The 15754-nt window shown below is 35.1% G+C and overlaps 3 protein-coding genes across 3 annotated transcripts; all 3 read left to right on the plus strand.

The window, feature by feature from the left end:
- Window positions 1–600: 600 nt before the first annotated feature.
- Window positions 601–2931, plus strand: LOC109181815 (pectinesterase-like). The gene is made up of 2 exons (XM_019331734.1): window positions 601–1185; window positions 1373–2931. Exons 1-2 carry the CDS (start codon window positions 697–699, stop codon window positions 2747–2749), a joined length of 1866 nt encoding a protein of 621 aa, XP_019187279.1. The 5' UTR covers window positions 601–696; the 3' UTR covers window positions 2750–2931.
- A 2000-nt stretch (window positions 2932–4931) lies between these two features.
- LOC109181819 (malignant T-cell-amplified sequence 1) lies at window positions 4932–11719 on the plus strand. The gene is made up of 9 exons (XM_019331738.1): window positions 4932–4961; window positions 7740–7920; window positions 9309–9390; window positions 9506–9573; window positions 9678–9775; window positions 10692–10828; window positions 11011–11078; window positions 11277–11340; window positions 11444–11719. The coding sequence occupies exons 2-9, from the start codon at window positions 7910–7912 to the stop codon at window positions 11459–11461; spliced, it is 546 nt and encodes a 181-aa protein (XP_019187283.1). The 5' UTR covers window positions 4932–4961; window positions 7740–7909; the 3' UTR covers window positions 11462–11719.
- A 3178-nt stretch (window positions 11720–14897) lies between these two features.
- LOC109181277 lies at window positions 14898–15629 on the plus strand. Its single transcript, XM_019331029.1, has one exon. It carries the CDS (start codon window positions 14898–14900, stop codon window positions 15627–15629), a length of 732 nt encoding a protein of 243 aa, XP_019186574.1.
- Window positions 15630–15754: the final 125 nt, after the last annotated feature.

Genomic DNA, 15754 nt, shown 5'->3' on the forward strand with positions numbered 1-15754 from the left:
TCTAGGCGCGATTTTTGCTACCTTGCTTGCAAATAAAAATTTTCACTCTCACGTGTGGGTAACTCTGCATCCAGGCCACGCAAAGAAGCTACTTTTTTTTTTGTCAGAAGTTGTTTTCTCCAACAAAAAATGCACACAGGTAATGTTGCTCTAAGTTTTTTTTTTTTTTTTTTTTTTTTTTTTTTTTGGTAAGCTAGGGATATTTGATACTCCATGCAAGTGTACATTGCATACATAAATAGCTTGAATATAAATAAACATAGATTAGTAGGATGTTCATTATTACACCAAATTAGTATGGCACTCGTGCAACGCACGGTATTAATTCGATCAATTATATAAAAATATATTCTAAAAGTATTTAGACATAATATTAATATACAATATTAACCAAATGATATAAATAAAGATTTGGATGGAGAATAGTAAGTAAAAAAAAAAAAAAAAAAAAAATCACACATCTCCATCTCCTACTATTGAGAGAGAGAGATCCAAGTAAGTGCTTCTCACCTTTCACTCCCGGCCTCTAATCTTCCGATGTAATAAAATTTTGGAATGCTATAAATGAAACCATATTCCCCTCCCCTCCCCTCCCTAATTCCTCCGATCTTCACAACATTCTGAGGATCGGAGAGGGTCAATCAATTCCTTTGTGACCTTCTCCGTTTAGTATTACTCACAAACTCTTTTCCAAAAATGGGAGAGACTAAGAGCAAGAACATGACCATCATCGGCGTGAGTTCTTTGATCCTTGTAGCTATGGTGTTGGCCCTCGCGTTCGGCGGCCAAGAAACCAGCGAGACCGAAGAGGAAGGTAACATCGCTACGTCCCAGAAAGCCATTGAATCGGTATGCCAGCCTACTGATTACAAACAAACTTGCGTCAACAGCCTCTCCAAATCAGACGCCGGCAACTCAACGGACCCCAAAGTGCTCATCCAAGCCGCGTTTAACGTCACCATTGCCGACATTCGCCGCGCCATTCACAACTCCACGCTTTTGCGCAATCTCAACGACGATAAGAGGTCGAAGATGGCGTTGCAGACCTGCAAGGAGCTCGCCGGCCGTGCCGTGTCGGACCTTAAAAGGACCATTGCCAAGTTCCGAACCTTCGACCTCATGGACGATATGGATATCTGGCTGGCGGATCTCAAGACGTGGATCAGCGGGGCTTTGACGTATCAGGTATTAAGGACTCACTGGAATTTCCGACCACCATATTCAGAAAAATCTTTGTTGCTATTTCCGACCACTTTTTGGTGGTCGGAAATTCTATAATTTCCAATAGTGAGCACTAGCATCTGTATATAGTTTTGGTCTAGAATTGTTGCTTTATGTGAATCAATGTACATTCTTTCCATTCTAATATCAGGAAACGTGCCTCTCGGGGTTCCAAGAAATTCCGGGACATGAAGAGGAAATGGTGAGGGAGGTTTTGACGGAATCCATGGAACTCACCAGCAACGCCTTGGCGATTGTGACTGAAATGTCTTCCCTCAGGTCGGAAACCGAAGCTCCGGCGCCCATTTCAGAATCCATTACCGGCAAACGTCGTCTTCTCTCCAAACCGGCCTTATTCCCTTACTGGGTCAGCTCAGGAAACCGTAGGCTTCTTAAAGTATCCCTGAAGGAGATGAAACCAGATCTTGTGGTCGCAAAAGATGGGTCCGGGAACCACACGAGCATCAACGACGCCTTGCAGGGAATCCCCAGGAAGAGCAACGATACTTTTGTGTTGTACATTAAAGAAGGCGTTTATGAAGAGCAGGTTACGTTTTACCGTAATTTAACTAATTTGGTTGTTGTGGGTGACGGTCCGACCAAGACGAAAATCACGGGGTGGTTGAATTTCATTGACGGGGTTTCCACGTTCCACACCGCCACCGTCGTGGTTCTCGGCGACTTTTTCATGGCGAAGGATATCGGGTTCGAGAACTCCGCCGGGCCGGAAAAGCACCAGGCGGTGGCGTTGAGGGTGGGGGCGGATAAATCCATTTTTTACAACTGTAGAATGGATGGGTATCAAGATACGGTGTACGCCCACACCTACCGCCAATTCTACCGGAACTGTGAAATCTCCGGCACCATAGATTTCATCTTCGGCGACAGTGCGGCGGTGTTACAGAACTGCACCATTGTGGTCCGGAAACCGATGGAGAAACAGCAGAATATTGTGACGGCGCAGGGGCGGAAGGATCCGCACCAGCCCACCGGGCTGATCCTCCAAAACTGTACAATTAAGGCTGACCCGGATTATGATCCGGTCAGATTCAAGATCAAATCCTATCTGGGTCGGCCATGGAAAGAGTACTCAAGAACCATAATCATGGAATCTTTCATCCCGGATTTTATCCAGCCGGAGGGGTGGTTGCCATGGAAGCTGGATTTCGCGCTCAAAACCCTCTTTTACTCGGAGTTCAATAACAGAGGGCCGGGGGCTTCTAAAACAAAGAGAGTTAAATGGCACGGAATCAAGGAACTCCCCACCCACATAATCAAACGATTCACTCCGGCGAAATTCATCACCGGCAAATCTTGGATTAAGCACTCCGGGGTCCCGTACAATCCCGCCTTCATATACCCGCCACCCAAGAAAGACAAAACCGTCAAATACTCCGACGTAGACGACGATGATTTCAAGGATTTAGGGTCTAAAGAAATGGAGGCTTATGTTTCTCGTCCACCTTCAATTGCCGTTTCTCCGGTTGGGGCTCCGGCTCCGGCGCCTACAAACGCTCCGGTTTCCTGATGGGATGAGATTCGGCTACTCCGATGATTCGTGTATAGTGTAACTCCTTGTTACGTTCAATGTGGCGTATGAATATAACCCACGATGGCGTTGTTAGCACTTAGCAGTTGTTCCGTAGCTTTATAAGTGGAGATGGCTTCTGTTAGTTTTATGATCTATAGGCTAGAGGTTGGACCAACATAAATCTGTAAAGCTGAAAAAAAAAAAAAAAAAAAAAAAAAGATTTGAAGAATGTACACAAGTGTATATATATTGTTGTTATAAAGTTTTGAATTTCTTCCTTCTACCGGGGTTGGTATATTGAGTAATCATACATATGAAGTTTTGAATTTCTTTCTTCTTCCTTCTACCGGGCTTTCCTTAAAACGTCAAGTATAAACATAGTATCTGTAACATTTGTATTTTCAGCGGTTTGGAGCAAAAATGTCATATGACAAATTGGGAAAGATTACCTATTTGAATTTTGTTTCCCACTAACGAACAAATTCACGGAGTCTATACATACCTCACTTTATATCATATGAGATGCTAGTCATTCGTTAAAAATTCTAGTATACAAGTGCAAGTGATATTCAAAGTGCAATTGTAGTTGATAGAAAGAAAAAAAATCTAAGGCTTAAAAGGCTAAGAACGAGAACACAAAACTCAAGCACATTTAAGATATATCTAAAAGTTGTGTCACCGAGTTGGAGGTAGAATATCAAACACAGCTGTGTTTCAACCAACAACCATCTCTACTTGGAGAAGTAAATGTGAAAACTTTTGAGGCTTGTAGCTGGCCTTGTGTTTAAGGCACAAGTGCTCACCACTTTGTGTTATGAGTGATACAATACTTAGTGGAACATCCTACATGTTATAGGATAAGAGTGGAATAGGATATTGCTAAATCACTATAAAAATTTCTCTTTCTCTATCTTTACTTTACTGCCATTTACTTACTGCACTTAGAAACAAAGACATTAAGTTTTTTAAGCAAAATCAAAACCTGAGCTAAGAAAAATAAAATTGGGTTAACTTATAATTTTCCGCTATAAACTCTCAGAAATCTTGAGATTAAGAAATTAGGAATTCAACACCACTTTACGGAGTAGTGTGGAAATTTTAATTTCCCCTCTATACTTTTTCTTTTTTTTTTGAAATCTAACAAGACTATACACACCCGCATCCTCCTCTAGATTTGTTCTTAACCCAACGGGACCATCAATTAGACGATTCAAGCAAGTACACATAAGAATTATTAATACTTCTACTAATAACTGTTATTACATTGAGCTTAAGAACCCATCAAGTACATAACATAACCCTTGCCTACATACATTCCAGACTAAGACAAAATAACCCTTGTCAAACTCAAAAGCCATATGAAACTCATGCTTGTTCAACAGTGAACCAAAAACCAAGTTCTTGCATACATTCTTTAGAGTTAGCTTCCACCCGGATGTCATCTTCAAAACCACCTTGCACACATATTCAATAGCATACTGAGCAAAATTACCCTTCTTTCACCTCACATCAATAATCTTGAAGGTGGTAAACGACTCACGATTGGAACATATGTGTTGGGTTGCACCGATGTCAATGAACCACTATTTTTTGTTTGAACTAACCAAGTTTACCTTGGTCACCATGACCGAGAAGATGATCTCTTCTACCTTTTGATTATTTTCCACCAAGTTGGCTTGAGAAGACTTGTTCTTTTTCTTCGGTGCCTTACCATTAGAAGATTTGTCACCCATCTTGCTAGTTAAGACATTTTCCATGAAATTTATTCTTGGAAACACTACCTTTAGGACCAAGTTTTTGCTTATCATTTTTGGTATTCTTAGAGCTTTTGCCATTCTTCACCATGTTGACCTTAGCACCACCGATGATGGGGATTTTCCAATCAATTTTCACGTTGTGCTCTTCAATTATGAGTCAAATGTTCAGCTGCTCTAGATTCATCTCTTTCTGCTTGTGCTTAAGGTAATTCTTAAAGTCCTTCTATGCTGCAGGCAACAAGTGAATAATAGATGTAACTTAGAAGGCTTCACTCACAACCATTCCTTCATCTTATATCTCATTGAAGATCATTCAGATATCTTCAACCTTACTCAAGATGATCTTGAAATCCACTATCATGTAATCTAGGAATCAACCGACGATAAATTTCTTTGCCCTGTGGGGTTTTCATTCTTACTTTGGCGACCGACTGGCGAGGAAGCAGTGACAGGTTAGTGGTTCTTACTTCTTACTCTTCTAATATAGCAGTGGTGTAGATAGGTTTGTCTTGAGCGTGGCAGCGACGACCGTCGGTGTAGATATCGTGCCTGTTGTGGCCTATGGAGCGGAGGCTACTACGGCCTGTGGAGGCGGCTGCTGCTACTACGGCCTGTGGAGGTGATGGCGGCGATTTTTGAGATTTAGTAGTTACTGTGGCAACGTTACAATGGATATAGTATGTCCGCAGCATTACAATGTTGTAGTTACAATGGTGGCGGCTGCCTCGGAATCTGGCTGTAGTTACCATGACAGCATTGAGATTTATATACATTCTTTCTGGATATAGTATTACCTTGTTTATGTAGTTCAAATTTGCTATAATAATATTGGTTCTGTTTATTAACTTGCTGAAGTTGTAATTAGTAGAACTATAGAAGATTAAAGATTTATGTTTTACTTACTTACCTTGTTTATGAACTGCTAATTTACTAATGTTGGTTCTTACCACTGTTGTAAAAATAGGTCTAGGCGCTAGGCGCCCCTAGACCGTGGCGATTTCTCCCCTAGGCGACCGGCCGCCTAGGTGTCCGCCCAGCGCCTAACTCGGCCGACTAGGCAACCGCCTAGCGTCTAACTTAGCCAAGTTAACTCGTCCATTTCAGTCGAGTTAACTCGATCAGCTCGGCCTTGCTAATTTTTTTTCATTATATATGTGTGTGTGTGTGTGTGTCTGTGTCTGTGTCTGTGTCTGTGTCTGTGTCTGTGTGTGTGTGCATACATATATATAATATGACATATATATACCCGTAGACAAGTTTGATACTTTGAATATTTGGATGATTTCATATTTGAGCATTTTTAAATTTTAATATTGTTTTGATATTATGACTTATGAATTATCATTACTCATTTATTTGGATGTGTTATTTGATTGAATGCTGAAAACAACCTCATTAAAATTGTCAAGCTACAAGTCTACCACTGTTTTTTTGGCGCCCGCCTAGCGCCACCTAGACGTTAGGCGCTGCCTGGGCGCCTAGCGCCTACTACAACCATGGTTGTTACTGTTTATTAAGTCTTTGTTTTTAATGTTATAATATTGAATGAAGTGTGGTTCTTAGTGTTTTCATATTCAATGTTAGATACGTGGGATTATATCCCAAGTGTTGGTTCTATGTGTGTTAATTGTTAAATATTTATGAGATCATATATGATGACAAGCAACAAAACAACTAAGTCTATTCCTAAACAAGTTAATGAGCATGTTGGATTTTGTATTATGAGTATTATGAACTTGTGTGGTTGGATATTTTATTATTAACTTGTGATTGTGTCATTTTGTGATTATTGATTGATTGTAATTTTGTAACATGATACATGAATTTGTGGTAATAATGTAATATACTTATGCAGTTATGTATTAATTTTTTATTAAGGTATATTTTTGAACTTTTTTACAAATACATATACTTTAAAAGGCTTTAACATGTAGGCCTCAAAGTCTATTTAGGATCTACTTTGAAGCCTTTTTAATAACTACATATTAAATAGGTTTTTAAAAAGGTTTCAAGCTAGGGCATGCCAATTGAAGAGGCTCAAGCTTGAGCCTAACAAAAAGCCATCATAGCTCAAGCTTTAGATTCTCATAGCAGGTCTAAGCCTAATTTTCTAAATCTAAAGGAATAAGGTTTAAATTGACCACTGTAACCTGAAAATGCAATTAGGCCACTGAACGAGAAAAAAAAAAGTGCAATTAGGCCACTGAACACTCCAAATGTATACAATTTCACCGGATAGCAGGTTACCATCTCAATTTTAGCAGGTTACTTGCTTACATGGCAGCTGAGTGGGCATTTTTAATAAATTTTAAAATTTTTTTAATAAATTTTAAAATAAATTAAAAATAAAACGACGGGGTGGCCAACTCAACATTTTTTTTAATTTTTCAAAAAAAAAATTATTATTAAAAATTATTAAAAATGCCAACTCAACTGTCACGTAAGCAGGTAATCTGCTAAAATTGATGGTAACCTTCTATCAGGTGAAATTGCATACATTTGAAGTGTTCAGTGGCTTAATTGCACATTTTTTTTTCGTTCAGTAGCCTAATTGCATTTTCAAGTTACGTTTAGTGGCCAATTTGAACCTTATTCTTTTTCTAAAACCCAACTCAGCTTGGCCTATTTCCATCCCTGCTTAGTGGCAAATTATACTATGAACCATGCTCCATATTGTAATGTGAATCATTGATAAGTGTTCATTTTTAACATTACTGAAAGTTTATTTTTAATATATTTAATGTTCATTTTTAGATAGTACATCAAAAAATAAATTTTAAAAAAATGAACATTCAATATATTAAAAATACATTTTTAATATTCTATAAAGGAATATGCTCAAATTGAACTAGCGAATTAAATCCGTTTGACATCTCTATTTTTTATATTACATTGAAAGATTTTTTATATCCAATATAGAAAAGTCAACAAAATTTGCAACCGAAGAAAGTTATCAATTAATTATGATTAAACCAATGCAAACTTGCAACAAAATGCTTGCCATTGCAAATGTTACAAAGGAAAAAAATCCAAACTTTGTGTTCCGTTGCAATTTTGTTACGAATTGTGATTTTGAATGAAATTTAAATATTTTACATTGGAATTAACTTTTATGTAATTGGATAAATTAAAAGTGAAATTAATTTTTTTTCAAAAAAAGTGGGATTAATTTTTTTTTTTTCTAGAAATGGTTTTAAATTGTAATTTTAAAAATTTTAATCAATCGACAGGAAACTACGTGAACCCTTGAACCCAAGACGGGATCTTTGTCTTAAACGAGATTAGTATTTTCAGCTTCTTTGCTACGCAGTGTAAAGGAGCTTTGGGAAGTATAATCGCATCTATCAATTTCTTGGCTTAAACCCTACTGCTATTTCTCTTATTCCATCAGCCTCTGAAAATGTTCAAGAAGTGAGTTTTCTATCTCCATGGTGTCGCTTTATCTGCAGTCTTATAGGAATCGCATTTTTTTCATTGTTCCATATGGATTCCTTTACTTTAATCTCTTTTTTTTTTTTTTTTTTTTTTTTGGGTGTTTGGTGGTGTTCAAGATTGGACTTCTATTGACACCCAATATGTTTTTCCTTATATTTTGAACTATGATTGTATTACACAAGATAGATCGTGTTTACTGAATTGTGGTTCCTTGATAATGTTTGATTTCGGCATTTTCTATTGCTTGTCTGATTCTGTTAAACTAGTAGTGATATCCTGCAATTTCGTCTGGAACAATGGCATGTGAAGATGCTAAGTTTTTCCTTGTTGAAGATTGCGATTTTGTTGTCAATCTCATGCCTATGTCTTAGATAGCTAAATCCCTTTTTAGGGCAGTACTAATAGTTGGGGAAAAAAATGTTTATGCAATTTCCATGTCCAATGGAAATTAGAACCATTTGATCTTCAGCTGATTCCTATTATTTCATATTGAGCTCAATTGGGTATTTCAAAAGGTTCATGTTATAATAGTTAGTTCATCTGGTACCATGGCAAAAGCTTTCTGCTTCTTTTTTTTTTTTGAATGCTACTGACTCAATTACAATGTAGTATCTGTTCATAACTACGTTCTCAACCTACTGAAGCACAAAGAGCCAATAACGCTTCCACTGAGACTCGAACTCACAACCTCCCATATGGGAGTCCAACTTGGGTGCCATCTGAGCACAAGGTGCTTGGCAGCTTTCAGCTTCTTTAAGTCAAAGAAGCCACCACATTATTATCTTGAATCATTGACACTGATACTTTGCAATCTGTTTTCTGTTCTAAAATGCTGGATGAACTAAATGCAGATACATTAAATAATAAGGATCATATCCTAATGTTCTTGCTAAAGGAATTGTAATCTATTTGAATAACTAGAATATCACGTATTATTCTGATGAAGAAGTTTGACTTGCTAGCTCAAAAGCAAGTTGAGTTTGTTTTTATGCAATTCCTTCACTAGTTTCCTTGCTTTTTATTTCCTCTCAAAACCATTATGATCAAGATATGATGATTATTCGGAATGTTCTAGTGCAAATTTGGGATAAATATCCTCTTTCCTTGTAGGTTGCTAGGAGCCTCTATCCTTATTTAGTATAGTTATGTTGGAGAAAAGTAGTTGATAGGTTTTTAATCTAACTATAAGACATGCAATTATGCTATATATTCTATATGGTGCTACTGAGTAGTAAAAAACTTTTAGACATTATCATATATCTCAATTTATGTGCTTTAGTTTTTGTATCCTTCTTGTTGGCTGTTGTTGTTCATAAGATGGTAATAACCAGACCCGTTCTTTTTATTTTATAAAATATTTATAGGTTCTCAAGTGAAGAAGTTTCTGGACAAAATCAAGTCAAAGCATCTGTGCAACGCAAAATCCGGCAAAGCATTGCAGAAGAGGTATTAATTCGTGTTGCCTTTGCTTTTAGAATTCTTCCATAGATTATATATGTATTATCTCTTATTCAGATTTAGACTAGTTTACATATCTGATGCTGTTACATTTCTATTTCAGTACCCAGGACTTGAGCCTGTTCTTGATGATTTGCTTCCAAAGAAGTCCCCTCTGATTGTTGCAAAATGGTTTATTTAATTGAATCACTTTCTTTCTTCCCTCCAACTTTCATTATATTGCATTTCAGTCTTGTCTTTGACACACAGCTACCCTTTTTTTCCTACTTTTGAAGTCCAAATCATCTGAATTTAGTTGTGGTGAACAATGTACCGCTATTTTTCAATATACGGGATGGACCGTATATGCCTACTCTGCGGCTTCTTCATCAATGTAAGCTATTCATGAAACACGTTATATCATCCTAGGCTTAATTTTCTTTTGATAAGTATACTATCCTACACTTATTTCATGTTATACCACTATGACTTGTAATGAACTGTTAAGTTTCTTTTTTATTGGAAAAAGGGTCAAATTAGCCCCCTAAGTCAAACAGATAGTGCAATTGAGCCCCCTAAGTAAAACAAAAAAATGCTCCATTCAAACCCCATAAACTGGTTTAAATGTTCAATTGAGTCCTATACTAACCTGTTTGGCATGTTGATGTTTCTCGGGTTGACATGTGTCTCGTTTTTAAATTTTTTACTTTTTTTTTTCTATAAAAAAAAACTTTTTACTTTCTTTTTAATTAATTTATTTCATTTCTTTAATTTTAATACAGCCGGTGGTTGTCTTCTTCACGGACAGCCTTCTTCATGGACAGCCGTGGCTGTCCGGTGACAGCCACTGCCATCTAAAAGAAATTCAATTTTTTTGAGTTTTTTTTAATGCATCCATGGTTTTCTTGTCATTTTAGATAGCCGTGGCTCCATGAAAGAAGACAGCCATGGCTGTCTAAAAAAAAATCAAAAAAAAAAGATTTTTTTTTTTTTTTAAAACAGCCATGGCTATCTGTGAAGTTGGCTGTATTAAAAATTAAAAAATAATAAAAACAAGTAAAAAAAATTTTTAGAAAAAATAAAAAGTGAAAAAATTAAAAAATGAGACATGTGTCGGCCTGAGATGTGCATCAACCTGCCAAACAGGTTAATATAGGACTCCTGAATTGACCTGGAAAGAAATTCCCTTCTGCTAACGAAATTTGATTAGTCTACTTAGTTATTGGGAAGAAAATTTGAAAGTTTGGGTCAAGTTTTTAACTTCGTGATACTATTCTCTTACAGTTTTATGTTTTCCTTTCTCTATGCAGATCCAAACATAATGAAAAAACTGCAAGTTGACAGGGGCGCTATTAAGTATGTCCTGTCTGGTGCCAACATAATGTGTCCAGGCCTTACGTCTCCCGGAGGTGCTTTGGATGATGAAGTTGGAGCCGAGACTCCTGTTGTAAGAATGATAGGACCTATTCCTATATCTACCCGTAGATAATTATCATAATATGTACTGAAATATTGTGTAACGATTTCCTCCTTTCCCCACTCTAATGTTGCTAACCTTGACTGTATTCATTAATGTGATAACATGCTTAGATTGTAGAATGGACTTTTGATATTCCTAACGCTTTTCAGGCAATAATGGCTGAAGGGAAGCAACATGCTCTTGCTATTGGCTTTACAAAAATGTCAGCAAAAAATATGTGAGTTAACTAACGTTCCCCATTAAATAGTACTTTGTTTTTCATACTTTTCTGATTGTATTAGTTCTAGTAAAGAATTATAATTTGTTCTGTGAGCTGCAAATAACTTTGAGGATGGATTGGTTGGTATACCCTTTTGTTTAGTTATATTCTTTAAAATGTTTTGAGCTTCAAAAGCGATGCTTCTTGTTTCTGCAGAAAAGCAATCAACAAAGGAATCGGTGTTGATACCATGCACTATCTCAATGATGGCCTTTGGAAGGTAATTCCCGTGACCCCATTTCTTTGGCAGATCTAAAGGGTGTGTTATTTCAACATATAGATTTGATGATTCAAATTACGTTATTTTTGTTTCTTGACCGTAGATGGAGCGGCTGGATTGAGTGTGTGCGAAATGGGTACTTGTTTCGTGGAACAAGATGATGCGATGCGCACACGGTTTCTTGGTGTGTAGTAATGATCCTTTTCTTTTATGATGAACAAGGTTTTGTGTTCAGTACCCTCTTGACTTACTGCACTTTGAAATCATGATGAGTTCTTATTTGCGGTGTAAATTTCGAATTTGGTATGTACAATTTAGAGTTTGTAACAAATTGGATTCAATCTCAAGTTACAAAGATATTCTCTATATTCTATTTTACAATGTAATAGACTCAGTAGTACTCAAAAAAAAAAAAAAAAAAAAAAATTTACCTGTTGTGTTTATTGTCTTTTTGCTTATTTTCTTTAATATTTTATAAATTTTAAAAAAAAATTTGTGTGTAATAATATTTTTATGTACTTTTTAAATATAAATTTTATATATTAATACTATATTTAATATTATAAACATTTGAATTGTAAATTATTTTAGTAACTTTATTTAGTCACCTTAACCAAAATAGACATATAAAAGAGGACAATTGGAGTATTTATTTATATGCTAATTCATAATTTATTAGTCACAATTTTCCTACTGATAGGATAAAGGGTTGACAAAATGCATTAAAAAATCTTGAATTAAAAAAAAAAAGTTTTAATTAAATAATTTTTTAGTGATGATGAAAACTTGTTGTCATTATTTGAAAATGTATACTAATAAGTAAATCGCATCTTATGACTTTGTAATATTTTGATTATCAAATCAATGATTTCTCTTTTAATTAAATAATATTTTAACTCAATAAAAAAATTTAATTAGCACTTTTGATAAATTCCGATCACCGTAATCGGCTAAGTTGGCACTTTGACAATAAATGACTTTGAAAATACACCATTATGTGTGGTGTATTTTTTATTTTATTTTTTGTGGTGCAATTTTTGACATTTTATTTTGGTGTATTTTCGAACACTGTATGGTGCATTTATGCATACTTAATGGTGTATGCCGCACTGATCTCACGAAAAGACTTGTTCTCACAGGAACCAAAATCTATATATATTATTTAAAAAGAAAAGAAAATTAGTTCTATGTAGTATGATATTTTATTTGCTATTAATATGGTGAGTAAATAGTTGCACTTGAGACCTATGTGCATTAAAGTTAAGGGTTTGTTTAATTTATAGTATGAATATTGCAAATGAAGTCATTGGATAATACTCATAATAAATTAAGAGAATGTTGCAATTGTTGTAAATATTTATATTTATGGCCATTAAACTATTTAGACCTTTCATTTGCTTATCATTTAATCATGTATTGATGTTGTGTACTTGAAAGGTTGTATATGACCACTATATAAAGTGAGTGAAGATGAATGAAAGGGACACACTTACATGATGGTTATACTATAACTTGGTGTTCTTCTCCTCCTCCTTTTTCTTCTCTTTACATATACAAACACACATACATATATATATATACGCAATTCCGGGTGTATAATTGTGCAAGCATCACGCGGGGACTAACGAGTGAAAAGGCCAAAACTTAACACGTTATCAAGCACGCTCTTCGGTGAACGGTATGCTTTATACATTACTTTTCTTACAAAGTGCATATTTGTTGTTAATAAAATATGTACTCTGTATGATTGAATTATATGCATTGTCTGTAAATGCTATGCGTATCTTTTATAACATAAACTGAAAATATTGCATACAATATTTTATTCAAAAATGCATATAAATATTCTGCCATGTTTATTTGTTCAAATATACATGCTGGCATGAACAATGTTGATAATTTTTTTCTTTATCATCCCTAGTTGCCAAAAATGCCTATAATTGCATATTTTGTGTTCTATGGATATGTGGATATGATTATTGGTTATATGCCTTTTGATTCCTTTTGAAGATATTGTTTTATATGATACATATTCTTCTGAAATTTGAAATATGAATTGCACATATTGGCTCATATATGTATGTTTGTGTAAATTCATGAATATATTTTTCCAATTCTATATCCTGCGAATTGAATGAAATATATGAACACAATATGTCTGGTTATCTTCCTAATATATTATATTATATTGTCTAGATAAGTATGATATTGTATATGTACGCATAGTTTGTATATATGCCTGCAAATTCTTGAATAAGGAAATCTAAAATCTTTGTCTCTTCGGAAGAAATGTACGTACTGCATATTTGGCTCATAATGATTATATTTGATCCTTTGTATTCTTGAAATTTACTTTCATATGATAAATAATGTGTGTATATAATCCACTATTAGATTGTATATATTTTCCCAAAAAAAAAAAATAGATATTTATAATTTTATATATTTTGTGAAAATTTTGCATCTAGAAAGTTTTAATTCCTTCTCTTTGTGAAAATAGAATATGGTTCATTAATTTTGTTTTTGAATAGCAATTACAATTAAAATGGATTGTTTCTTTAGATAAACTGTTTTTTTTTTCTAAATCTTTTTGGATGCATGTCATAAATGAATTATTTGGATGTATGTTATAATCAAAATTTTGGATGTATGTCATAATCGAAATTTTGTAATATATATATTTCTATTTTATTTTGCTTCTGTGAAAAACAAATGTGATTTTGCTTCTACAGTGTGTGCATAGTTCGTACATTTAAAAAAAAAATTGTCTTGTCTTGTCCCTCTTGATTAAGTATTGTATGATGGAAGAATTGATTACATATACATAGCAAGAATAGATTTCTATACGTATTGTCTTTTATTATTATTATTATTATTATTATTATTATTATTTTTATCTCTAAGAATTTACTTTCTTTATTCATTCATATTCAAAATTCATTTTTTGCATTGTACACATGAATTTTGATAATGTAATGTGCGTACACAATATAATGTATTGATAATGTATGATGCGCATAAGAGCATCCAAATTAAATTGCATAGATGCTATTGTTAAATTATGTTAATCATGGCTATTTTGTGATTTATTACTGCAATATGAGCATGTTACTAATAAGGTTGCTATGCTTCAATACGGTAGTTTCCCTCTTGCATGAATCTGAAAGGTCAATTTGTTTTTCAGTTTTTACCTTTCAATTTCATCTCTTGAAGTTTGCTTTGCATCTAGAGATCCTATTAAATTCCTTTTTTTGCTATGAGAACATATGATTTTATGAATGTATATGAAACCATACGATATATGTTTTGTAGATCATGTCTTCTATCGTCAAAAGAGAATTTAATGAGCTCGCACTTGACGGTAGCAACTATTTGACTTGGGCTTTAGACATCGAGATTCATCTCGCGTCTAAAGAACTAAGCCAAACCATTGTTGCTGAGTCACAGTGTACAAACGTCCAGAAGGCCAAACTCTCATTTTCTTACGTCACCACTTGAACCACGACCTGAAAAATGAATACTTGACTGAAAAGGACCCTTTGGCATTATGGGAGTCCATGAAGGACCGCTTTAACCAGCAGTCATCGATTGTCCTCCCTCAAGCCCAATTTGACTGGCTTCACCTGAGGTTTCAGGACTATAAGTCAGTTATTGACTACAACTCGACCCTTCATAAGATAGTCTCGCAACTAAAGCTCTGCAAACAAGAAGTTTCAGAGACAGACTTAATTGAAAAGACTCTGTCTACCTTTCATGCGAGTAACCTTGTACTCCAGCAGCAGTACAGGGCAAAGAATTATGAAAAGCATTCTGATTTGATATCTGCACTTCTTGTGGCCGAGAAGCACAACCAATTGTTGATGAAAAACCATAATGCACGACCTGCTGGGTCTGCCCCCGCGCCTGAAGCACATCATATTACCCAGGGAAGCAATTCTAGAAGGGGTCGAGGAAAGGGTCGTGGTAGAGGTCACAGTCGAAACAATCGAAGTGGTAAAGGCAAAGGCAACAATGACTCCCGGGCCCAAGATAAGAAACAAAGTGATCAAGGTTCATCAAGGTCACAAACATGTTATCGGTGTGGATGTACGGGACACTGGTCTCGTACATGTCGTACACCAAAGCATCTGGTTGAAGCTTACAAAATGACGCAAAAGAAAAATGATAAGCAACCGTCAAGAAAGGAATCTCATCACACCAACACTGATTTGCCTGAAGCAAATGCAGTGATGAATGATGATGATGATCTTTTAAAATATGAGCTTGAAGACTTTGGTGATCAAGAATGATCTGTCTTATGCTCTTGGTTTATGAACCTATTTTTCGTATCGTTTTTTTTTGGATTATGAACTTATGTTTTTTTTTTTCATATCGTTTTATGACTTGATTTCTATGTTTTCTATTTTATCATGAT

The sequence above is a fragment of the Ipomoea nil genome, unplaced genomic scaffold (genome assembly GCF_001879475.1).
Source record: "Ipomoea nil cultivar Tokyo-kokei standard unplaced genomic scaffold, Asagao_1.1 scaffold1043, whole genome shotgun sequence".
In the NCBI taxonomy this organism is placed as follows: domain Eukaryota; kingdom Viridiplantae; phylum Streptophyta; class Magnoliopsida; order Solanales; family Convolvulaceae; genus Ipomoea; species Ipomoea nil.

Coding starts and splice junctions, on each gene's coding strand:
- LOC109181819 (XM_019331738.1), top strand. Junction 10,829..11,010: donor TTGGAGCCGAGACTCCTGTT/GTAAGAATGATA, acceptor AACGCTTTTCAG/GCAATAATGGCTGAAGGGAA. Junction 11,079..11,276: donor AAAATGTCAGCAAAAAATAT/GTGAGTTAACTA, acceptor TTGTTTCTGCAG/AAAAGCAATCAACAAAGGAA.
- LOC109181277 (XM_019331029.1), top strand. CDS start 14,898: ATGAAGGACCGCTTTAACCAGCAGTCATCGATTGTCCTCCCTCAAGCC.
- LOC109181815 (XM_019331734.1), top strand. CDS start 697: ATGGGAGAGACTAAGAGCAAGAACATGACCATCATCGGCGTGAGTTCT. Junction 1,186..1,372: donor GCGGGGCTTTGACGTATCAG/GTATTAAGGACT, acceptor TTCTAATATCAG/GAAACGTGCCTCTCGGGGTT.